The 21475-nt window shown below is 38.1% G+C and overlaps 5 protein-coding genes and 1 long non-coding RNA gene across 9 annotated transcripts; 3 read left to right on the forward strand and 3 right to left on the reverse strand.

Annotated features, from left to right (window-relative positions):
- Positions 1-129: 129 nt before the first annotated feature.
- LOC116933561 (trafficking protein particle complex subunit 4) lies at positions 130-1077 on the forward strand. Its single transcript, XM_032941312.2, has 3 exons — positions 130-588; positions 647-766; positions 828-1077. Exons 1-3 carry the CDS (start codon positions 255-257, stop codon positions 1022-1024), a joined length of 651 nt encoding a protein of 216 aa, XP_032797203.2. The 5' UTR covers positions 130-254; the 3' UTR covers positions 1025-1077.
- Positions 1078-1165: 88 nt separating this feature from the next.
- On the reverse strand, positions 1166-4234 carry LOC116933560 (protein lines). 2 transcript variants are annotated; one of them, XR_004400165.2, is made up of 6 exons: positions 3312-4234; positions 3071-3254; positions 2924-2994; positions 1962-2850; positions 1502-1881; positions 1166-1437 (listed from the first exon to the last, which is right to left on the reverse strand). XR_004400165.2 is itself a non-coding variant. In XM_032941311.2 (5 exons), the coding sequence occupies exons 1-5, from the start codon at positions 3864-3866 to the stop codon at positions 1559-1561; spliced, it is 2022 nt and encodes a 673-aa protein (XP_032797202.1). In that variant the 5' UTR covers positions 3867-4234; the 3' UTR covers positions 1166-1558. The 2 variants fall into 2 exon arrangements, 1 of the variants encoding a protein (XP_032797202.1); XM_032941311.2 differs by having other exon boundaries at positions 1166-1881.
- Positions 4235-6228: 1994 nt separating this feature from the next.
- LOC123475518 lies at positions 6229-9133 on the reverse strand. The gene is made up of 3 exons (XR_006650684.1): positions 8951-9133; positions 8070-8165; positions 6229-7969 (listed from the first exon to the last, which is right to left on the reverse strand). It is a non-coding gene; the product is annotated as an uncharacterized LOC123475518 (long non-coding RNA).
- A 66-nt stretch (positions 9134-9199) lies between these two features.
- Positions 9200-12153, forward strand: LOC116935654 (glutathione-specific gamma-glutamylcyclotransferase 1). Its single transcript, XM_032942932.2, has 7 exons — positions 9200-9343; positions 9537-9744; positions 10178-10213; positions 10516-10692; positions 10766-10804; positions 11391-11458; positions 11530-12153. Exons 2-7 carry the CDS (start codon positions 9583-9585, stop codon positions 11774-11776), a joined length of 729 nt encoding a protein of 242 aa, XP_032798823.1. The 5' UTR covers positions 9200-9343; positions 9537-9582; the 3' UTR covers positions 11777-12153.
- Positions 12154-12157: 4 nt separating this feature from the next.
- On the reverse strand, positions 12158-16938 carry LOC116935653 (serpin B4). 3 transcript variants are annotated; one of them, XM_045178297.1, is made up of 9 exons: positions 16648-16938; positions 15653-15895; positions 15129-15256; positions 14877-15062; positions 14589-14805; positions 14308-14522; positions 13836-14027; positions 13602-13743; positions 12158-13531 (listed from the first exon to the last, which is right to left on the reverse strand). In XM_045178297.1, exons 2-9 carry the CDS (start codon positions 15660-15662, stop codon positions 12447-12449), a joined length of 2175 nt encoding a protein of 724 aa, XP_045034232.1. In that variant the 5' UTR covers positions 15663-15895; positions 16648-16938; the 3' UTR covers positions 12158-12446. The 3 variants fall into 3 exon arrangements, with proteins under 3 accessions (XP_045034232.1, XP_045034231.1, XP_045034230.1); XM_045178296.1 differs by having other exon boundaries at positions 16607-16938; XM_045178295.1 differs by having other exon boundaries at positions 16335-16938.
- Positions 16939-17808: 870 nt separating this feature from the next.
- On the forward strand, positions 17809-21406 carry LOC116935656 (mitochondrial import inner membrane translocase subunit TIM44). Its single transcript, XM_032942934.2, has 7 exons — positions 17809-17842; positions 17910-19142; positions 19249-19712; positions 19771-19884; positions 19988-20144; positions 20206-20413; positions 20471-21406. The coding sequence occupies exons 2-7, from the start codon at positions 19065-19067 to the stop codon at positions 20743-20745; spliced, it is 1296 nt and encodes a 431-aa protein (XP_032798825.1). The 5' UTR covers positions 17809-17842; positions 17910-19064; the 3' UTR covers positions 20746-21406.
- The last annotated feature ends 69 nt before the right edge of the window (positions 21407-21475 follow it).

Below are 21475 nucleotides of genomic sequence, written 5' to 3' on the forward strand. Positions count from 1 at the left end.
ATTTTATCCCTAAGTCCACGAAAAATCTGTCAAAAAATTTTGGGCCAGTCCGCAGGTGAAAGTCCGCAGTTTCTCCTGTCCGCAGTCCGCGGTCCGCGTCCGCATTTTATCCTGGCCCGTCCGCTGCCTGCGGTTCGCGTCCGCTGACAAAACAAATACAACCCATGTTGGCCTGTTGGGTCGTTCGGTATTGCCAACTTACCATCGACAATAGTTCATTTGTGGAAGATTTTGGTAGTTCATCTCAGTAAAAGATGGCAATTTACAGTATATTTATTCTGTCCAAAAGTGGAGGATTGATATACCAATATGATCACACATCAATCAAAATAGAAGTAGAAAAGACGTTCACTTATCCCTTAGATATTCAATTGGTTGAGCAAAACAAACGAATTGTTGTTGCCTTTGGCCAGAAAGACGGAATTAATGTCGGACATAACCTTTTAGCAATGAACGGAATTCAGCTGAATGGTACGTTACTAGATGATGGACGAGAAGTTACACCTTTCTTAGCTGATCAATCCAATTTTCCCCTCTGTCTGAAATTTGGAAGACCTAAACTTAGCACAAATGAAAAGATATTTTTAGGTACGCAAGGTTGAATTTTTTATGTAAGTGTTTGTAACTATGTCAGCTTCTCCTATAGCCAGTATGTTCTACCCATTGTTCGCAATTGCAAGCCAATTAAGTCCTGAAATAAAGTCATCAGGAATTGAAGTCCTTGAAGCTGATACATTTAAACTTCATTGCTTCCAAACATTAACAGGTATTCTCAATTCTAATTGTTGAACTTCTCTAATTGGTAATATCTTTTTATATTTCCTAAGGTATAAAGTTTCTGATTGTTGCAGAACCAAAACAATTGAATGTAGAACATCTCCTTCGGAGGGTCTATGAGCTTTACGCTGATTTTGCTTTAAAAAACCCATTCTATTCCCTTGAAATGCCAATAAGATGTGAACAGTTTGAATCAAATTTACAACTTTTGCTAGAACAAGAAAAAATTGGTGTCAATAACGTTTAATTTTGTTCTTGGATGTTAACTTTTTGTGCGAAATACATAACTTAACCGAAAAATTACGATATCCAATGGAACATAATATGTCCGCTTTTTTCCTTCATTTAAAGGGAAGATTATTGAAAAAGCGTGAAAAAAATAGAATGGTTAAAATTAAATTTAGAATTGTATTTTTAAATAAAAAATTCTCGGAAAATCCATAGTGAAGGGTGGAAACCAGAACAGTTTCTGTTAGTAGCTTTCGAAAACCACTTTCTATTTACAAATGACAAAATTAAGGAGAATACAACGTATTTCAAAGATGAATACCATATGGTTTAACAACAACCATACACGGAACAACATGTGTGTATAAAGCAGCCCATGTAATTCCCTGCCACTCAATAAAACAAGGCGAAGTAGCCAGGAATCCTAGCAATCTAAACAATTCGAAAAAGCGAAGTAGTTTCTATAACTATAGCTGAGGTGCAGAATATGGATAACCTGCTCATCTCTTCGTATGTAGTAACACTTCAGGTTTGTAAAAAGTTTGTTGTCGCACTAGTTTTCTTTTCCTTCGTAGAGCTCTTCACATTTTTCAAGTAATTTCACAATTGGTCCAATGTTGTAAGGGAAAAGATTCTTGGCAACTAATCGACGGATGGCTATCCGCAAACGAATGAAACAGGTCATGACATCTTCTAGTTGACGATGGGTTAAAACTGAAAGAAAATCTTCCCAGTTCCTACGAATGAACTTAAGAAGACGCAAGAGGTATAATAGAAAGCACGTTTCGTTGGAGACCAGTAAATCCAACAAAACGTCCGTATCGTATGCTACAGTTTCCAAGAATTTCAACCATGTCTGCACAGGATTGAGCGTCCCTATTGGAACATGAGAGTAGAATAATAAATGCAAGATTTAAAAAAAGAAATCATATCAAGCAAAATAATACAACTGTTACCTTTCAAATCCGATAATCCTGTTTGAAGAGAGTTAGACGTAGCATTAAGCCCACGACAATTGCTATACAAGCCGTTGTTAATATCTAAACTGCATAACATTGTTTCAATAAGGGAATCGTCTTGATCGTGAAACATTTTCACCATCCATTCGCTTAACGTCGTTTCAGGGTGGAAAGGCAGCCAGGTTTTGATTCTGACATCCACGATGCGAAATACTTGTTTGATGCTGCGAAGGATTACAGTCATGTCGGCATGTAGGTCTTCCGAATCCTCGGAGCGTAGAGGGTCAGAATGACCTGACTCTGAATTCGATTCAGATTCAAGGCTTGAACTCTCAGATCTTGTTTCCTTCACAGTAACAGCAACGGCTTTAAGAACCAAAAGTACGAGCTTTTGCATCAAAGATCGGCTAGATGTACAATTCTGTCCTGATTGGAAAGGGGCTCGATCCAGTAATCTCTCAACTCGTACATGACGGATAACCAAGTGCGCCAGATTGCAAGGCTCGTCTGGCAAAAAATCCTGAAGGGCAAGTGTGGAACCGTAGCAGAGAACTTCATTGAAAAGATTTATCATTTCCCGCCAGATGATAGGGTCTAGTGAAGGCGTCATGATCGGCAATAGTGCTTCCATTCGCGAATAGAACGGCTTCGAGTCCAATACGGATACATTGGCTTTAACGGATATTGTCGACTGCCACAGCGATAAAAAGGAAACCAAAGGAAAAATATCTTCGGAATGTAAACTGGTAGCAGACTGCGCAAGAGTTAAAGCTGCATGAAAATAGGTCACAATAACATTCCAGTGTTTGCCCAGAGCACGAATAACGCTGCCCTTTAAATCCTTTGATTCTGAATCCGGGCAATCTAGGTCGACTTGATCGGCTCCCTAAATAGGATGAGTTTTAAACACACATACACCACCAAATGAATATGTGTATATCTTTAAGGCATTATGTTACCAATGAGTCTTCAGAAGCTTCTTCCATGTTCAGCAATCCATGACAAATGAACTTAACACTCATTGTTCGTTCTAGGTATAGCATAAATGATTGCAAATTATTAACCAGTAAGCCAGGAAAATGAAACTTTATGTATCTCTGTATTACCGTTGGACTCAAAGGAAGCATCTTCGCTCTCATCTTCAGTAGCACCTTCAGTAGGATGAGGTTCAACATCTGGCGCTTCAATACAACTTTTTAAAATATCTAGTAAATTGGACACAGTGTGAGGTAGAGGGCCGTGTGCCCCGGAAGTGTTGAGGGTGCTCAGCGAGGTGGCTAAAGGACTGATCTGAAACAAAATATAGAAATTGAATAACAGTCTAAAAGTTTTCCAAATTTCACTTACTATATTATCAAGTAGACGATCCAAAAGGACTTTACATGCCCCTTCGTCAGCTGCTTTTAGCCAAGCTGACAAGGATCTGGCAGCTGCAAAACTTATAAATTGGTTTGAAGAGCGCAGAAAACATTGAAGAAGACATGTGGGATCGGAAACACTATTGAGGTGAAATAGGAGAACTCTCAATCTCTTGAGAGTTAGGCAAAATCTACCGCTTCTTGTGATAGCATTATTCTGTCTAGCAATTTCTTCACATAATAGTTGGATTATAGAGCAAAAGAGGAGTATTTCACTTTGGTTATCTATTTCAGAGCACTTGTTTCCTGAGCAAATGACAATGTTTTGATAGTCATCAAAATTCCAGGGGCAAACACACCGAGTAACCAAACAGTCATTGAGGTTTTCAACACTAAGATTGAATCGTTTCCACTCATTTTGTTCATCCAACTGCTCATGAGTAGCATCATCACAGTTCATCTCACCAAGCACAGGTGGTCCAGGTCCAGGATTTGCATTATGTTCAGTCCGGTACTTTCTCCTTTTACGATCTGGCTCACTCATTTTTTCTCACTTTTGTCACCGGAAAGTCATGTAGCAGGGAGTATTAAAAAATGAAGCAAATTTGGTCATGAATCTTATCTGTAGTGATTCTACACAACAAATTCAACTGCAGTGTTCCACTTAATCCACAGGTGAAGACTTCAAGAGTTTAGAAACACATAGCAGAAAGATTTGAACTGTCAGGAATGTCTTCTATCTTCTATCCAATATATCTTTGGCAAGTTGCTAAAGAAATAAACACAGAAAGGTGTCAAATAACTTGTTACTTGCAAAGGATACACTCACAAAGCTTTTCATTAAAGGCGTAACACTTCCGGACAACTAAAAGAGAAAAGAAGAGAGGGTTTGGGGGCGGAGTCAAAAATAAGCTCTATGGTAACGCGTCATCGTGAGAAACAGCGCCTTGCCTTTCTTGCGGGAATTCTAACAACTTTTTATCTGTAGGCTAGGCAAGCAATTCAACCAAATAGCCAGACAAGCCAACTTGGTCTCCGCGAGACGGTCTCGAAGGGTCGAGACCGTCACCCGTACATCCCAGTGGGACTATCCCGGCCCTCTGATTGGCTCTCTTCACCCTTACATCCTTCCATGTCTTTCTGCTTTCCGCTCCCACATTTTCCTGATGTACACAGAGTGGTTTTCCGTGGGGCTGCCGCTTTGATTTGTTTGTTTCTTTCGTGTATTTTTATTATTTACATTTATTGTTTGTTCTTTATTAAGTTTTACAAATACAATATTTTTACTTACATTAATTGTTTTTTTCATTTTATATAATAGATTGAATTAATTACCGGTGTGTTTTCTTAAATAAGTGTAAATTGTCATCCAATGGGCCTTGGGTTGGCGGTTCCAAAACCCGATCTTGTAATGATCGGGGAAACTATAAGTCCAAAACTTAAAAACTTATAGGAATGGATATATCTGGATAAGATCTGTCCATTTCTGCAAAAATATTGCTTAAAAACTACTTATTGGAAGAGTAACCCGATTTGCCATTTTTCCGGTAGGTCGGTGCGGTTTAGCGGGTATCCGGTAATCCCCACCCCCGAATAATACTTAATATTTAAATAATTTTTTGCGGGGAAACTATAAGACCAAAATTAATAAATTTTACAGAAATGGATAGCTCTTATCAAGAGCTATCCATTTCTGTAAAAAAGTTAAGACAATTTTCATAAACAAAAAAATTTTGGGCAAGAACTTTTTGTAGTTTTTGCGCTCTAGAGATATACTCGATCCTATAGACTTAAGTAATAATTTTCATTGTTTTTGAAACTTTTTAGTGTATGAATATTTTTTCATAAATTATAGAGAAATAGATAGCCCTTATCAAGAGCTTTCCATTTATATAAAATTTATTAATTTTGGTCCTATAGTTTCCCCGAAAAAAATTATTTAAATTTCCCGTATTACTGGGAGATGAGGGTTAACTTAGACCCGCTAAACTGCACCGACCTACCTGAAAAATGCCGAAGCGGTTTACTTCTCCAATAAGGAAATTTTGAGCAATATTTTTACAGAAATGGATAGATCTTATCAAGATATATCCATTCCTATAATTGTTAAAACTTTTGGACTTATAGTTTTCCCGATTGTCCCAAAATCGGGTGTTGAAACCGTTTTTCTCCAGCCCGCACCAACCCAGTTGCCCATGAGAGTTCATTCACAATAAACGGAAACACACCGATTTTTAATTCATTCCTGTTTTATAAATTGAAAAGCGATTTAATAAAGGTATAAGTAGTGTAATAGCATAAATTAATAAATTAAAAACAAAAATCCAACGATAACGAAAAAATATTCATACACAAAAAAGTTTTAAAAAAAATTTATATTGTTACTTAAGTCTATTGGATCTAGTATATATATCTAGAGCGCAAAAACTACAAACAACGTCTTGTCCAAAATTTGTTTGTTTATGAAAATTATGTTAATTATTTTACAGAAATGGATAGCGCTTACTAAGAGCTATCCATTTCTGCAAAATTCATTAATTTTTTCCTTATAGTTGTCCCGCAATAAATTATTGAAATATGACGTATTTTTATGAGGGGGGTTCCTTAGCCCCGCTAAACCGCACCGACCTACCCGTAAAATGGCGAAGCGGTTTACTTTCCTAATTAGTACACCTTAAGCAAAATTTTTGCAGAATTGGATAGACCTTATCAAGATTTATCCATTCCTATAAGTATTAAAACTTTTGGACATATAGTTTTCCCGATTCTCCCAAAATCGGGTTTTGAACCTTTTTTCTCAGACCCGCACCAACCCAATTGCCCATGGATGACAATTAACAATAGTTATAATGAAAACACACCAATATTTAATTTATTCCTGTGCTATAAAATTTAAAACGATATAATGAAGATACAAATAGTTTATTAACAAAATAGTAAGTTAGAAACAATAAATATAAACATAAATAATCATAAATAAATAAACATGAAAAACAAACAAATGAAGGCGGCAGCCCGACTACTCCACACACGCCACAGCCCCACAAGGCCACACACCACAAGCAGAAGGGGTGGAGGGGCTATAGGGTGAGGAGAGGGAGAGAGCCAATCAGAGGGCCGGGATAGTCCCACTGGGATGTACGGGTGACGGTCTCGACCCTTCGAGACCGTCTCGCGGAGACCAAGTTGAGACAAGCTTATGTGTGGGGAAAGCAGGGTACTAGTCAAGGGCGCTGGAAGGTGGAAGCTGAGAGCTAAAGTTTTTTCTCGATCCCAATTTTTCGAAAAAATTTCCAGAAGAAAACAAAACAAAAATCCGAAAAAATTCTCTGCTAACTGTTATGTTAGCAAAATATATGTTAAAGCTGTAAAGCTGTGAAAATATTTGAAGATTTTCTCTAAGAATTCTGCTAGAAAACCTGTATGGGAAAAAGTTTATATATTTTATGCTTTCGAAAATTAGCCATTAGACCCTTATTTGTTTCGCAACAGATGGCAGTTGCGGCGCTTGCAAACTTGTGCGAATGCTTAAATTTTTTTAAATTGTTTTATTTATTTTATCTTATTATTATTTTTTTTTTCTTTCAATGTTTTACACGTTTTATCATTTTGGTTGCTGTACGAAAAAAAATTTGTTCCGATTTATGGCTGAGATGAAGCTTATGTGGAGTTTTCTGTTTTCAGCTTTCTTTGTTTCCAAATTTCGGAGGAGGGAGCAGTCGGAAGACTGATTTAAAGTTTGCGTTTTTTGTGTTTTCTCACCAGATGGTTTCTTTGGCAGGCTCGGTGTTGTAAGTGTATGGCATGAGTTTCCATTCGAACGGACGGACAGCTTCAGTAAGCAACTAGAGTTAACATTTTCTTTAGGTACCGTCTAATGGAAATTAATAGAAACGATAGAAACAAACAACAACGTCATTTTGAATTCTTTTCATTTAACAGTCAACTGGGATCTTGAACCGCATTTTAACTCTACAAAAGGTGCAAAATTAGAGCCAAAAATTGTATTTAGTCGGTTTTTGTGTAATTAAGAGATGTCTAAACAGAAATATTATAGATATCACGAAAAATAATTTTAAAGAGCATATGAAAAAATGATCTTTTAAAGCGGCAAGGTAGTGTGATGATATTCTAGACGCAAGTAATTTTACAGGTACTGTATATTGTGTTGAATGGTTTGCGCTTGCGGTAATGGCAGAACAGCCGAATGAAACAGCTGAAATTCAAATATTTCCCACAGTTTCCCATATTTTTTTCGTAAAATTTACATGAAATTTCGAACAAATTTACACTGTATCAACTATGTGAGCTAAGAACTCCGGAAGGAATAAAAACTTCGATCGAGTTTGGGTGAAAACTGGATTACTTGGAGAGCCGCAAAACGGCGTTTATCAATAAAAATGGCAGATGTCCAAATATTTTGAGCAATCAAGACTGTTGATATTACCTGTTCCTGTTTTCGGACCTACGATTGCATATCCAATCACACTTCAATACATAACATAATTTTGCTTTGGAGCGTGGGACAGAACTTTAAAAAAATTTTAAATGATAAAATACTCAGCTGGTCTGATGATAGTGCCCTTGAATACATGCAGTTGCCTTTCGATGCGGACATCATAAATCTGTTCCAATAATCTAGATTAACTGTTTTTTTAACAAGCCGTTCAGCAAAAAAAAAAAAAAATATATATAAATATATATTTTATATATATATATTGGGGATCGTAGTGCTAAAAGGACCAACGTTAAATGCAGCAAAAAGCGGTGCTGCTTCTTCCTTCCAGTGACAGTCAGGATTTTTAAGAAGGTACCAGTCGCCCGCGTTGGTGTAAACGGCCATCTAAAAATTTTTTTGGTTTTTTTTTTAGTTAAAAGTGCCTCATGTTACCGCTAAACGCCTAAACCCAATGTTTTGATAATTCAATCCGGAATACTAGGAAACTGTCACCTTTTCAACCAGTAAATTTGAAGAAAAGACAAGTTGAAGGTGTACGGTTTCAACGCTCTGGATCTATTAGGATACATTTAACCGTATTTCTAATTCGGTAGCTGGTGAATGATACAACTGCAAATATAACCAAAGCAAATTTTACAAAATAAAAAAAAAAAACAGAGAAAAAGTTGAAGCGAATCACTCAGGATTCACGAACAGCAATTTTCTTTGCGCAGAAAAATAATATAGTCATTATTAAATGTAAACATACAACATTTTTTGTAAACGAGAATCACGGGATTGGAATCGCTTGATGATGTGGATATGGAAGTAGGGCTTGGCCCCGGTGCACCCACGGGTTAACCTTGATCAGCTTACTACCGGAAGGTACTGGCGTGATGGTGAAAAATACGCTGAAGAAGAAAAAAAAAAATTCGTGTGTCGTGCCATTATCTTCTGGTAATAAGCTGGTCACGGTTAACCCACGCGTAAACCGGGGCCGAACCCTATATGCAATCAATTGTGGGATTTGTGGCTAATGGGTAGGCTGAAGAAATCAATATAATAAATACTGACAACGCAGCTGTTGCAGAAAGACTTCTTTCTGCTCAGTGTCAGTAGTCCCTTGTCCCTACTCCCTAGTCCATACTACATACGGCTAAATGTTATTTTTCAGGTTTTCGCTAATTTACCTGAAATTCCTGCCTCGTTATTTAGAAAATGCTAGACAAAATTTGCCGATTGAAGAAAGTAGTTTTCTTGTTATCGAAAACAATTTCTAGTGAGACGTACTTTGACTTTCTTCTGGAATATAGCCAAAATGCCAAATAGTCACTGGCTCACTGGTCACTGCTCAATGGTTTTGGTCGACTACGCTACGCCTCGTACTCGTAGCCTACGAGTACGAGGATCGACGATCGGGCGGCAGCACATTAGGCTTGACGCTTCGTCTACTATCGTCATCCAAGATCTCGACGCGGTGTACTAAAACCGGTTCTGTCCTGTCTGAGAAACTGGGGCAAGTTACATTGTTGTTTCTGTCAGCTACTTCGACCACGATTCTAGGAGTTCCCTTCCTTTCTCTGGTAACCTCCCTTTTTCTCTAGAATCGCAGACCTCCCAACCCCTCCCTTTAAGTGTCTTCGTACTTTTTGAAGACTCGTCAATCCGACAGTGATCGCCGTACGATGTGGCCGTTTTCGTAGCTCCGTCTTCATCTCCCTTTGCCGTCCTTCCGATTCCCTCGTTTGTGATCACCACCTCTCATTTTCCTTTTAGATTGGTTTTGCCCTTGTCTGTCTGCTAAAGTCGAAGGCCATTGAAAATGAATCCGAATGAATGCAGCACCAACTTGTGGGTGTTTGGCTACGGCTCTCTTTGCTGGTTACAAGGTTTCGACTATGGAAACCATCAGCTAGGATTCATTCGCGGATTTTCGCGCAAATTTTGGCAAGGCAACAATTCTCATCGTGGCACAAACGATAAGGTAAGAAACATGACATCCATAAGGTTTTGAGAAATCTTAAAATATGCGTACATGTCAATTCGTTGGTCAAATTGCATCATCTTTTTAACTGCGCGCTCAATGCTTGAATAATAAACCACCAGATAGCGTGGCGATAATTTATTTTTGTTGCATCACGCAATGTGGTGTTTACCCATAGTCCCATACAATCGCTTAACAATGCAGCTGCGCAAAAGTAATGGAAATATGTAACATTCATCCGTAGCTGTTGTGTGCGTAAAAAATATGTTAATGTTCGAAATTATAGTATTTTAAAGGAATCTTTTGGAAGACAGGGAAGGGTCCTATTATTGTTATTACTTTTAAATGTATCTTTATCTTTTTACATACTATATATACTGATATATGTACTACATAATTACTAATGTAATGTATTTGTTGTTTTCTTTTGCAGCCGGGGCGCGTAGCAACTTTGATCAAAGAAGATGAAGTAAGTTATTGACCCAACCCTATCTATATTTATCTTCTTGTCAACCGATAACACGTCTAATGCTCGAGTAACTAAAAATACGCGAAGCTGGGTTTGAACTAGATCAGACTGAAAAACACTTGCAAAAACAATGGCATTGTCAAAACCACAATGTCACTTCTTTCTATTTAAATTCAACTATTCATTTTGCTTGAAAAAGCAGTGTTACTAAGAGAACTTTACTACTTGCTAAGTTCCAACTTTTCAAAATAGCAACACATTTGCTTTTTGTTTACATAGATTTTTGAAAATTTTTTCTGCAGGCCACCACATGGGGCCTGGCTTTTGAACTGTTGGGCGAGACAGCACTACGGTATCTCAATGACCGAGAATGTACAAAAGGTGGTTATGAAACTCTGATCACAACGTTCTTCCCCCGAAACGGCGTCATGACACCATTTCCGGTCTTGGTATTTCGAGCCACGGAGCACAACCCACAAGTAATATCATTACATTTTTTATGGTGGTTTCCACACAATACATCTAAACTCTCTTTGAACAATTTTGATTCAGTGGTTGGGTCCGGCTCCGCTGGCTGATGTGGCTGCACAGGTATGGATGACGTAATATATCATCAACATATCTGTGTAACAGTAGACGTCTTTCTCGTCACGCTATCAAAACTTTCCCGGTTATGACCACTTCTGGGAACATTTTGATACATGGACAGTGAGTTTGAGACGTCTCATGTTCCCTTCTAAATTACAATTGCGTTGGACGGGGTAGAACGTGTAAGGTCGAAGTGGTTCACGCAGTGGGAACGCACTTGATTCTTTCCAGTGAATGCGACAGGTGGAAGAAGGATTTTAAAAAATGAAAAATTTATTAAACACCACAAACTTGTCTAGTGTGAAATTTCCCGTCTCGACCGTATATTTAGGCAACAGAACAAAGTTACTTTTATTATCCAACTTCCTTTGTTATTGAAGGTAACAAAGAATAATGCATTCCTAATATTCTGCTTTTTGTAGATCGAAATGTCCAAATAGGGTGGGCGACATGTACGATAGTTACAGCTTTCTTGATAAGAAGCTAAATTTCTGAGAACGTTTTTGTGTGAACTAGCAAATAAGCATATCGTGTTAAACCTAGATATTTACTTTCTGTTGCCCATTAATAATTGATTAATGAATTTCAGGTCACCGATTGCAAGGGAGAAGCTGGACATAACAGTGAATACGTTTTACGCTTAGCCGAATTCTTTCGGTAACTCTTGACATTAAACACATTGTCGTTATGCCTTTTAGCAATTATTTATTAATTTATTGAACTCGCAGTGATAATCTGCCAGAAGTCCATGACGAACACCTATTCACACTAGAGCATCTTGTTCTCAAGCGGATGAAGGAGAAAAACATCAGTTCTACTGAAGACGCACCAGTCACTCAAGCTAAACAAGAAGTTATTTCGATAGCCGTAGCTGCCCAACCGGATAACAATCTTAACCAGGAAGTTCGACGCGATTCCTTCCAATATTCATCTCGAGTCCCTCCTTCCAAGAAACTCCTCTGTCTCAAAGTCTGACTTTGATCTCTCAACCCTCCTAAAATGACAATTGCAAAACATTTTGGTTTACGAAAAATGAAAAGGAAAGACAATGATTCGACAGATTCAACTTTATGAACACTCTCAATTACACTCGCAATTTTTCTCAAATGTGTCGTCATTTTTTCAATCTCGGAACAGGATATTCCTAAAATCCTGCCCAAAGTCTTCTGAATGTCACCAAATCATAAAGCCATGCATGATGTATCCTCCGTCCAGTGCATGCAGTTATTTTTATTTTTACTTTTGTCAAGATCATGTGAAATTCACGACGCTAATTGTTTCCTTTCACTTGTTCAACGCATTTGTTCAATGAAACCGATTTCGGGCCATAAAAAAAACAAAAAACAAACAAACATGTTTTGGAGGATTTCCTGGGTGATTTATTTTGGTTTCGACTAAAATGCAGTTTCATTACAAGTAACCAATGGTAACATCGGAAGACGTTTACAATTTAAAAACCCAAGTCCATAAACTCCGCTGGTCATATCGTCCATTCGAAAGCAACAAAGTCCTTGCACCGGATCCAAACCAATGATGATGACTAGTCTTGTTCTTCTCAAGCCCGCATCCATTTAAAGAATCGTGCAAGTCGAATGTTTCAGAAATGTTTCGTCAAGAGAAAATAATTGCACTGTGCAAAAATGTCTTAATTTCGAGATGAGAAACGATATTCGGGGAAAAAGATTGCTTGCAATTCGGGTGCCGAACTCGAAGGATATGCAAAATAAGGGCTTGTTTGAACGGGATACCATGTAGTCGAGAGGATAACGGGCCGATTATTCAGTAATGCCATATCACCGTTTGATGGAGCAAAACCAGGAGCACCACCAACATTTTGTTCGTTTTGATACCAAGCGTTATTTACGTTGCCTGTTGCAAAATCCAACGATGGCTTGGGAGCAATAGTTGGTGCAAAAAATATATTAGGCATCAATGCAGAGCTTGACGTTTGGTCAGTCAAAGGCGTTAATTCCTCTGGCTTCGTTGTCACTGTGGGCAGAACTGGCGCAGAGAAAGATTCTGGAGAAGGCGCAAAGTTATTGGCTGGCCTATAAAAACTAGTAGGTGGTTTGCCATCTGGTTCCGGGCTGTTGATTGGAATTATCACTTCTGGTAAAGTCGGCTTGTTAAACCACAGAGGATCTTTCAAGCGTGTACTAATGGCTTCATTTTCGGATGTGGACGGCGCCGCGGTTGATACGACATCTTGAAGGGCAGTTAAATTACGAAGTTGTCTCTTCCACCGACGTTCGTCAAAATCCTGGTCGGGAAATACAATGGCAGTGTGCTTGTCCGGGACGCGTGGGATATGTGAAAAGTACCGACTCGCGAAATGTTTGGAAGATTTATAATAATTAATGTAAGATGGCTTTTGCGGATAAACGATTTGGTCGTCTTCCCCAATAAATTGCGTCGATGGGAAGGGTTTTAAAATAGGACGAAACTCTGGTCTAGCCGATTCGGCAATAAGTTTTGTTCTGCCGCTATCTGTTTTGGTGAAGGTATTTTGATTACTTTGCTCGCCTTTTACCATAGAAGGGTCGCTAGAATCGTAGTGTCGATGTAAATTCGGGGTTTGTTGTTGAAGTGGGTTGGAAACACGGCCCATTATCAGTGGAATGTTGTCATTTTCTCGATCAATCAGGTAAATCAAAAACGGCCTGTCAGCTCGAAATTCCATAGGACCGATGTAGATACCAGCACCACCCATAAGTGGAATTACTTCTAATCCTAAAATTATTCAAGCCAATTTTGAATATTCAAAAATACAACATTTTATTTTGTCTGAGAAACGGATTACCTGTGGCTGCGCTTGCTTCACTTCCGCCCTCATTCACTTCAAGGGTAGACTGATGGTATATACTAGACACTCTTAGCATTGATGAATCGGAGCTCATACCAGAAAGGTCCGCCTCGTGTGTGAATAAATTACGGATGCCCATCTATAGTATTAAAAGAACAAAAAATTTAACGATTGTAACTAAACTCCACATTTGGGATCAATTAACTTTTCATCAACTCTAATCAAAAATACCTTTCTAAAGACATGGGACATTTCAGCGCCAAATTGCATTTTGAATTTCGGTAAGGTAATGTTAATGTCTCGGTGGATCATTCTTCTCAACATAGTGGTGGGTGTATAACCGGAACTGAGCATGTAGCTCTCGACGTCACTTAGTTTTTTATTTCGGTCAGGCAAAACACACAGCAACCCATAGCGCTTGCCCTAAAGATGCGTAAAACATAAAAATAAGGCAAATTAAATAAAATTCGAAAATTATTCTTTAATTCTTTCACTAACAACATTAAATCCTTATTTCGAGATAGAATTTAACTGGTAACACTATATAAAGTTAGATTTTTTCTTAAGTGGTTTTTCAGTCAATGATTTTTCTCATAAAATGTTACAAAGTCGTGTACAAACACAATCACGTCAAGACTGTTTCTCCTCAAACATAATATATAATCATAGATAATCAAATAAAATTTTAAAAAGCAATATGCACCTGATACGGCATAAATATGGCTTTGGTTCCAACATTGTCAAGAATCCCCGCTTGAAATGTACCAGAACCATGCATCATTGGTGCCATAACAGATTGCCCATCTGCCATAAAAAATCGTTCTCTGTACGTATCTGATCGGTTGAAAGTGTGAAGCCAAACTCCTTTGAAGTAAAATGCATTAGCCAGAAGCAGTTGTGTCTGCTTTGTTATCGATCCTAAAAACCACAACAAGGGTATTAAAACACAGGCCGGATTGTATCACAACGACGGAATAGATTTACCTCTGGGAAAGAGATCTGTAATATGGCCCCGGGTAATATTTTCAATTCGCTGATTGATCACCTGTCGTACTTCTTCTGTACGGCTGAAATCAGCATCTCGAACTCGGGTTTGAAATATGTCTTGAACTGATTTAGCGTATTCAGCTTTTATAGCTGATCCACGTGGAATCCACAAGAGATTCGCCATTTCCAACACGACCTCTTGATTCCTCTCTGCCTATTGGATGCGAGGATTTTCAAATTTATGGAATAAGGATGCAATGTTCTTTACCGTATCAGGTAAAATACCGTCATCGATGCGATGATACGAGTCATGCCGCCCTTTTTAGTTAACGCGCCCGTCGACAATCGCAATATTTGCTGAATCTGGCTCAATGTTGCGCCTCTAGCTCCGAGCGAGGCCAGCGACATAGCCGCAAAAAGACTCGCGGGGGAAAATACTAAATTTGCGGTTCTGTCACCGTGTTCGACACTCTGAAGTGTTAAAACCAAATTAGTGTATTTTACTTAGCATTGAATTGAAAAAAATGAAATATATACTTGTGAAAATTCATTTGTAAAGAGATGCAGGGATTCCGCAACGTTATTCATCGCCAGTAACTGGGATTTTCCCCTCCTCGAACAATAAAGCGTCAGAATGACGTAACACAAAAATTGCGTGGCTCCAACTGGTTTGTCAACATAATGGGGGGGGGGGGAAAGGTTGAATGGTTATTTAGGAATTTGCATCGCTGTTATGATATCATTTTCCTGTCACAGGAAGTTTGTTGTAACTATTGTTCCCATGTTATAGATTTAAAAATGTGTATGGCAGCATACTTGTGGCTTCAAGCACTTAAACGAAAATGACTATAATAAATTAATAAAACATATAATTTTCAACATAAAACATGTTTTCTTTTTTAGGGGAACGGGAGAAGCGCTAATATTTGAAAGCTGTGTTTGCGATGAATGGTGGAATTTTTCCTAATTTAGTTGTATCTCTGGCTATACTTTTGCCAGAGGGTACTGCTCAAATTTATGGAAATATCAAAATCAAAGGAAGTGATAAAAAATAAGGTTACCGATTTTCATGGCAGAATGCAACTTCAAGAAGATCACTGCTCGTTTTGTTTTTCGGGGTCTCAATCTGGTGAATTGAACAGAATTTCCTGACAGGTAAACATGTACGACCACGAGTCACAACGATCGAGCACTGGTTCGTATTCAACAAACGACTGACTGCTGAATTGACTATGGGGTATCCTTTACGTGTATATGGCCTTCAAAAGTTAGCCTCGCCCATCGAATCCAACGTTGAATTTCCTCTAAAAACACAAAACTAAAATAAAAGACAATTCGACGAGGATTTTAGTGGTCGGCCAAAGCAATCAAACCCCCCTAAGGGCATAAAAATCGTGTTATACACGAAGCCTTTTTCGATTTGCTTGTGCCGTGATAGGATTTGTGCTTTACTACTATAGTCTTACGAAAAATTCTGTTAAAGCTTCTAATAAAATAAAAAGGCAAAAAAAAAAAAAAAAATCCTGTTTATTTTACGATAAAAGAAGCGATCTACAAAAATTCTTCCATTCTGGAAAACTCTTAAACGGCTACACTAAAGCGATAATGATGTAGTTTTAGTAAAATAATTATATCGGCTAAGGTAAAAGCAAACGGTTCGTTGCATAAAGCGTTTTTATTAAACACCAATTTATTTCATTTGATAATTATCATGTAATGTTCAGAATGAAAAATAATGATTACATCTCTTCTATTGCCTACTAACACGTAGGAGACGACATGTAAAGCTATTTGGTAAATTGCACGAGATTCTCGAATGTCATCCTCACTGAAACGAGTGATTTTTTCTTAAATTTGTAATTATCCCTGAAAACAACAGTGTATACGAGATTTTTTTCGAGCTTTACATCCCCTTTTGCAGATATAAAGTTCTTAAAAATGGGGGGAAGGGGAATCGAAATTTATTTTGATTGATACTATATTGATGGATTCTTTTGATTGATACGATCACCCACTTGAGATAAAACACACAAACAAAGAGCCGTATCCTTGTTACTTTTCAAGTGAAAAGGCCCGACACAAGAATTTCGACCGCAGATTGTGTCTTCTCCTATGGCACGTAGAGGAGAGTGGGGCTAATTGAAATGTTTTGCGTATTTTGGGTCCCCCTGACTAAAATACAGATTTAATTCAACCCAAAAATATACAGTTGTGTAGGAAACTATCTTAGCTACACAACAATATCTTTTTTGGTTGTTTTACACAGATATTACTAGCTGTAAACTGTAAAAAACTAGAGACACTTCAAACTTTAAAAACGCAAAAATGTCGGGGCAATAGAAACACGTCGTCGGGGAAATAGCAGCATGGGTTTCCCCATAAGCAAGCTACCCGAACAGTGTTGCCTATTTTAGGAAAATACCACCGATTTCGCCAACTCCATCTCGTTCAGGGACCTGAACCCTGTCAGGCAAAAACACAAAACCCCCGAGCCGTCATTTTTTTGTTTTGTGTTTATTATTATTTATGTTTATTGTTTATTTTTCTTTGTGTTTCATTTCCGAGATACAATGCCTTTTAACTTTATAATTTTGTTTTCATTCAGATTTGGCGCGAATTATCAGAAGTAAAGCGTCTGCCATCTTGTCGATAGAGTTGGCTAACGTCCGAAGTTGCCAGTTCGATGAAATTGTGAAAAAAAATTGGACACGAACTAGTAACAGTTCTTGCAGAGTAATAGAATACTGGTGTAGCCACGCTTATGGCGGGCCCTCCCATTGCCTTTTTGGCCTGAAGGTCTTTCTATCCCATAACGAAAGCGCCACAGCGGCTGTGTTGTGAACTTGTGATGTATTACGTTTTCGCTATGTTTTCGCTCATTTTCGTCGTCTGTACTTCAGAAAGTAAACAAAAAGTGGCTTAATTAATTAGTGTGAAAAAAGTAAGAGCATGAAGAGATTTCTTAACAACCCTAAAAACTCAATTCATAGGTGGCGTTACGGTTATGGGACACTTAAATCGATATCTAGCCTCATTTTCTCACAATCGATACGCGAAATTGGCAACAACTTTTGGGAAAAAATCCGAGAGAGGGAGTTAACATGGCCGTGGCTACACCAGTATTCTATTACTCTGATTCTTGCATGGCGGCTTACGGAGTTTCACCCGTTGTAGTTTTAGTTTTAATTGTTTCCATTGAAATTATCTTCTGTTCCATTCATAATTGGATTACGAAATTCCTTCGTGATCAGGTAATCTTGTAATTTTTATTTGACCTCGATATAGACTGTACTTTATTTATTATTAATTTTTTTGTAGACGTGTTTACTTTCTGTAGCAGACAAATGGATGTTGTAGAGGAAACTGGCGGGCTGATAAGGGAGCCCATAATAACAATCTGTGAATTAAGTGACTATGCACAGGGACTTGATGAAAAAGACAAACGACAGTATGTAGAAAAACTAGTTAAATGTGAAATAGATACAGTTATAGCAGATAAAATCTACCAACGACTGCTGCGTTGCCGCGATGACGACAAATGTCAAAAAAGATGTCGAACAGCTAGGGCTGTGGCCCGGGTCATGAAAACCCGGGTTAGATCCCGGGTCAAGGAAAAAAAAAACCCGATAAAAGGCAACCCTTTAAGGAATTTTTTTTTTTCGGGACGGGTTTCGGGACGGTTCAAGGGGTTCTCGGGCTAACCCGAGATGTGGCGCCATCTAGTAGTAAGACAAAGAAGGTTTTAACTCTTACGCTAAGTTACGAGTCAACAAAGCAGAATGGCTTAAAAACATAGCAATCTACAGTAACGGTCAGGAATCGGGGTATCTCTCTGCGTACTTGGGAACTTAGGTCCTCCCACCAAGTCACCAACCCACAGGCGCCTCGGGATGTTTGTCTCAATATAGTGCTGCTACTGGTGACCAATTTTCAAAACAATTTTTCCATTTTCCACAATTTCTTCACAAGTTTTACACAATTCTATGCCAAACAAAATCACATATAGTTTTGAACTGCTGGAGACTATGCTAAAATGCTATGCTTTCCTACTTCAAGTTCTAGCTCATTGTAAAAAAATGTAAAGATATTGTGGATAGTGAAAAAAATCGTTTTGAAAATTGGCCACCATTCGCAGAAAACGTCCAAATGTACCTAAATCCTGTCAATCAGGCGACGCTGCTGGCAAAAAAAGAAGTTTTCCAAATATAAACGTTGTAATGGTTGAGTCCGATGACGAGACTAAAAAGAAGAGAAGAAAAGTGCATTTGACCCGATAATTACGCGGGACATTACCCGACCCGGGTTGTTTTTTCTGATCCACGGGTCAAGCGGGACGGGACATTTTTTTTGGATCGTCGACCCGGTTCAAAACCCTTTAAGGAAAAAAACCCGTTAATTTTAACCCTTTAAGAAAAAGTATTCTATTACTCTGGCCCTAGGCTCAGGGGTAAATGCCTTTAAATATACTGTAACATGTGGCATCGTTGCAAAACTGCAATAACAACTATGGCGACTTCAGTGTTACGCGTTGGATACCGGCTAATTCAACATGTGAGAATAATTTTTTTACAATGTTCTTTTTGTAATTTTGATTGTTGCGGCGAGAAAAAAAATGTTTTTGAGTTTTTCAAAAATTAATAATTTTTTCTATCTTCAGGGTATTGTCAGAAGGTATTCGCAAGAAACTCGCCGGCCAACGTTCATTTCCAGGGTTATCGAAAATATTCGTCAAGAAATGGCCAAAAATAAAGAGATGAAAGAGAATCTCAAGAAATTCAGAGAAGAAGCCCAAAAACTTGAAAACACAGATGCATTAAAGAAAGCCAGAGAAAAATTTCAAGCTGTTGAATCAGAAGCATCCAAAGGCACAGATGTCTTGAAGGGTAAAGTAAATGTATTGAAAGAGAAGGTTCAAGAAGTGCTTTCAGATGCTCAGAAAACAGAGTTTGTGAAGAAAGCTGGACAAATAACAGAAGGTATAGGCAAAACAGCAAAGGAAGCCACTGACACAATAGTGGAAACTGGACAGAAAATCAGCAAAACAGCACCCTTCAAGACAATTAGTGAAACTGCTGATGCTGTGCGAAAAGAAATAGACTTATCTGGAGCAAGAATATACAGGTGATATTCATTATTCTTCAATTATTCGTTTCAAAATTAAACAAATTCTGAAACCCAGGAGACCGGTAGTATTGAGGAAACGCAAACAAGTTATATCTGAAGAAGATTCAAATGCGAAGCCCATTGAAATTAATACTGAAGCAACTGGTATTGAACTGCATAAAGATTCAAAGTATGATCAATTATTCCCGCAACCTTAATAGCTCAAACTAATAATAGGTTATTATTGCCCTGTGTTAACTATTATTTATTTATTTTTCATTTATTTTTGTAAGATTTTACCAGAGTTGGCAAAATTTTAAGGATAAGAATCCTTATGTTAACAAAGTTCTTGATTGGAAGAACAAGTATGAAGAAAGTGATAATGCGGTCATTCGCGCTTCACGTTTGCTTACAGAAAAAGTTGTCGATATAATGGGAGGCCTATTTCAAGTAATTATCGCTAAAATGTGATTAAGCCGTTCCATTTTCTATTTATTAATCTGTTTGCTAGAAAACCGATATGAGTGAAGCGCTTACAGAAATATGTAAAATGGATCCGGAATTCAGCAAAGAAGAATTTTTGAAAAAGTGTGAATTTGACATCATTCCTAATGTTCTTGAAGCCATGGCCAGAGGGGATCTTGACATTTTGAAAGATTGGTGTCATGAAGGGCCTTATAATATTCTTTCAACCCCCATCAAACACGCACTTTCTCTGGGTAATACATATTTTTAATTGATCTGGAAAATTTATACAAGCTTCCTAATTTTTTTAGGTTATTTCATCGATTGTCGCGTGTTGGACGTCGATAATGTTGACTTAGCCATGGGTAAGGTCATGGAGCAAGGCCCCATATTAGTTATAACCTTTACTGCCCAGCAAATTATGTGTGTCAGGGATAAAGCTAATAACATCGTTGAAGGCGATCCCGAGAAAGTGATGCGAGTCAACCACGTTTGGGTTTTGTGTAGAGACCAAGCTGAACTGGATACAAATGCGGCATGGCGTCTGATGGATTTATCAGCGAATAGCAGTGAACAGTTTATTTAAAATATACTAGGTTCAATTCAGAAATAGACATGTTATTAAATGAAGCACAGACTACGAAGTAAAGACCGATATCATCGCCATAAGGCTGAGAGAAATACAGTAGGCGATGCTTGGTCTTAACCGCTAGGGGCATGGCGTACGTATTGGACACCCACGGGTGTCTACTACAATTCCCGCTAATACGTGTGAAGCACGTATTCAGTACTAAAATGTGAAAAAAGCTGAAAAATTTGTCCAATACGTACGCCATGCCCGTAGCGGTAAGACCGAGCGTCGCCTACACAATGAGATAGGGGATATCGGTCTTTATTTCGTAGTCTGTGAATGAAGTAAGAAATAACATTTTCCAAAGACATGCAGCTCTTACCTGATTATGCGTCTGGTATTTCCTCTATGTGAAATAAGTGTTATCCCTATACTGATGTCGAATTTACACCAGATGTGAGGCTTATGACGACTATAGCTTTATCAAATGTACAGTGACATAACAAAAGACAAACGTCTATAGCATGCTAAGCTTCATAATTGCTGTAAGAATTCATCACCAGTTGTTCCGCGTTTCCATATAGAACTCTTGTCTAAAGAAAAATGTATCTCATACTTCGTCATTTGTTATACAGCATTGTGATTCATTGTTTTTTTTACACAAAAGGTTCTTGAACTGTTGGTCTATTATTTTTCAACTAGTAATTTTGGACGGAAAAAACTTTGGACGGGTTAAAGGTCGGGG

The sequence above is a fragment of the Daphnia magna genome, linkage group LG8 (genome assembly GCF_020631705.1).
Source record: "Daphnia magna isolate NIES linkage group LG8, ASM2063170v1.1, whole genome shotgun sequence".
Taxonomy (NCBI): Eukaryota; Metazoa; Arthropoda; class Branchiopoda; order Diplostraca; family Daphniidae; genus Daphnia; species Daphnia magna.

Coding starts and splice junctions, on each gene's coding strand:
- LOC116933561 (XM_032941312.2), top strand. CDS start 255: ATGGCAATTTACAGTATATTTATTCTGTCCAAAAGTGGAGGATTGATA. Junction 589..646: donor AAATGAAAAGATATTTTTAG/GTACGCAAGGTT, acceptor CTTCTCCTATAG/CCAGTATGTTCTACCCATTG. Junction 767..827: donor TTGCTTCCAAACATTAACAG/GTATTCTCAATT, acceptor ATATTTCCTAAG/GTATAAAGTTTCTGATTGTT.
- LOC116933560 (XM_032941311.2), bottom strand. CDS start 3,866: ATGAGTGAGCCAGATCGTAAAAGGAGAAAGTACCGGACTGAACATAAT. Junction 3,255..3,311: donor ATCGTCTACTTGATAATATA/GTAAGTGAAATT, acceptor ATTTTGTTTCAG/ATCAGTCCTTTAGCCACCTC. Junction 1,882..1,961: donor AGGATTATCGGATTTGAAAG/GTAACAGTTGTA, acceptor ATGTTCCAATAG/GGACGCTCAATCCTGTGCAG.
- LOC116935654 (XM_032942932.2), top strand. CDS start 9,583: ATGAATCCGAATGAATGCAGCACCAACTTGTGGGTGTTTGGCTACGGC. Junction 9,745..10,177: donor ATCGTGGCACAAACGATAAG/GTAAGAAACATG, acceptor TTTCTTTTGCAG/CCGGGGCGCGTAGCAACTTT. Junction 11,459..11,529: donor CGCTTAGCCGAATTCTTTCG/GTAACTCTTGAC, acceptor TTGAACTCGCAG/TGATAATCTGCCAGAAGTCC.
- LOC116935653 (XM_045178297.1), bottom strand. Junction 14,806..14,876: donor GTATCATCGCATCGATGACG/GTATTTTACCTG, acceptor CGCATCCAATAG/GCAGAGAGGAATCAAGAGGT. Junction 13,532..13,601: donor TGAAGCAAGCGCAGCCACAG/GTAATCCGTTTC, acceptor GAATAATTTTAG/GATTAGAAGTAATTCCACTT.
- LOC116935656 (XM_032942934.2), top strand. CDS start 19,065: ATGTGGCATCGTTGCAAAACTGCAATAACAACTATGGCGACTTCAGTG. Junction 19,143..19,248: donor GATACCGGCTAATTCAACAT/GTGAGAATAATT, acceptor TTCTATCTTCAG/GGTATTGTCAGAAGGTATTC. Junction 19,885..19,987: donor GAACTGCATAAAGATTCAAA/GTATGATCAATT, acceptor TATTTTTGTAAG/ATTTTACCAGAGTTGGCAAA.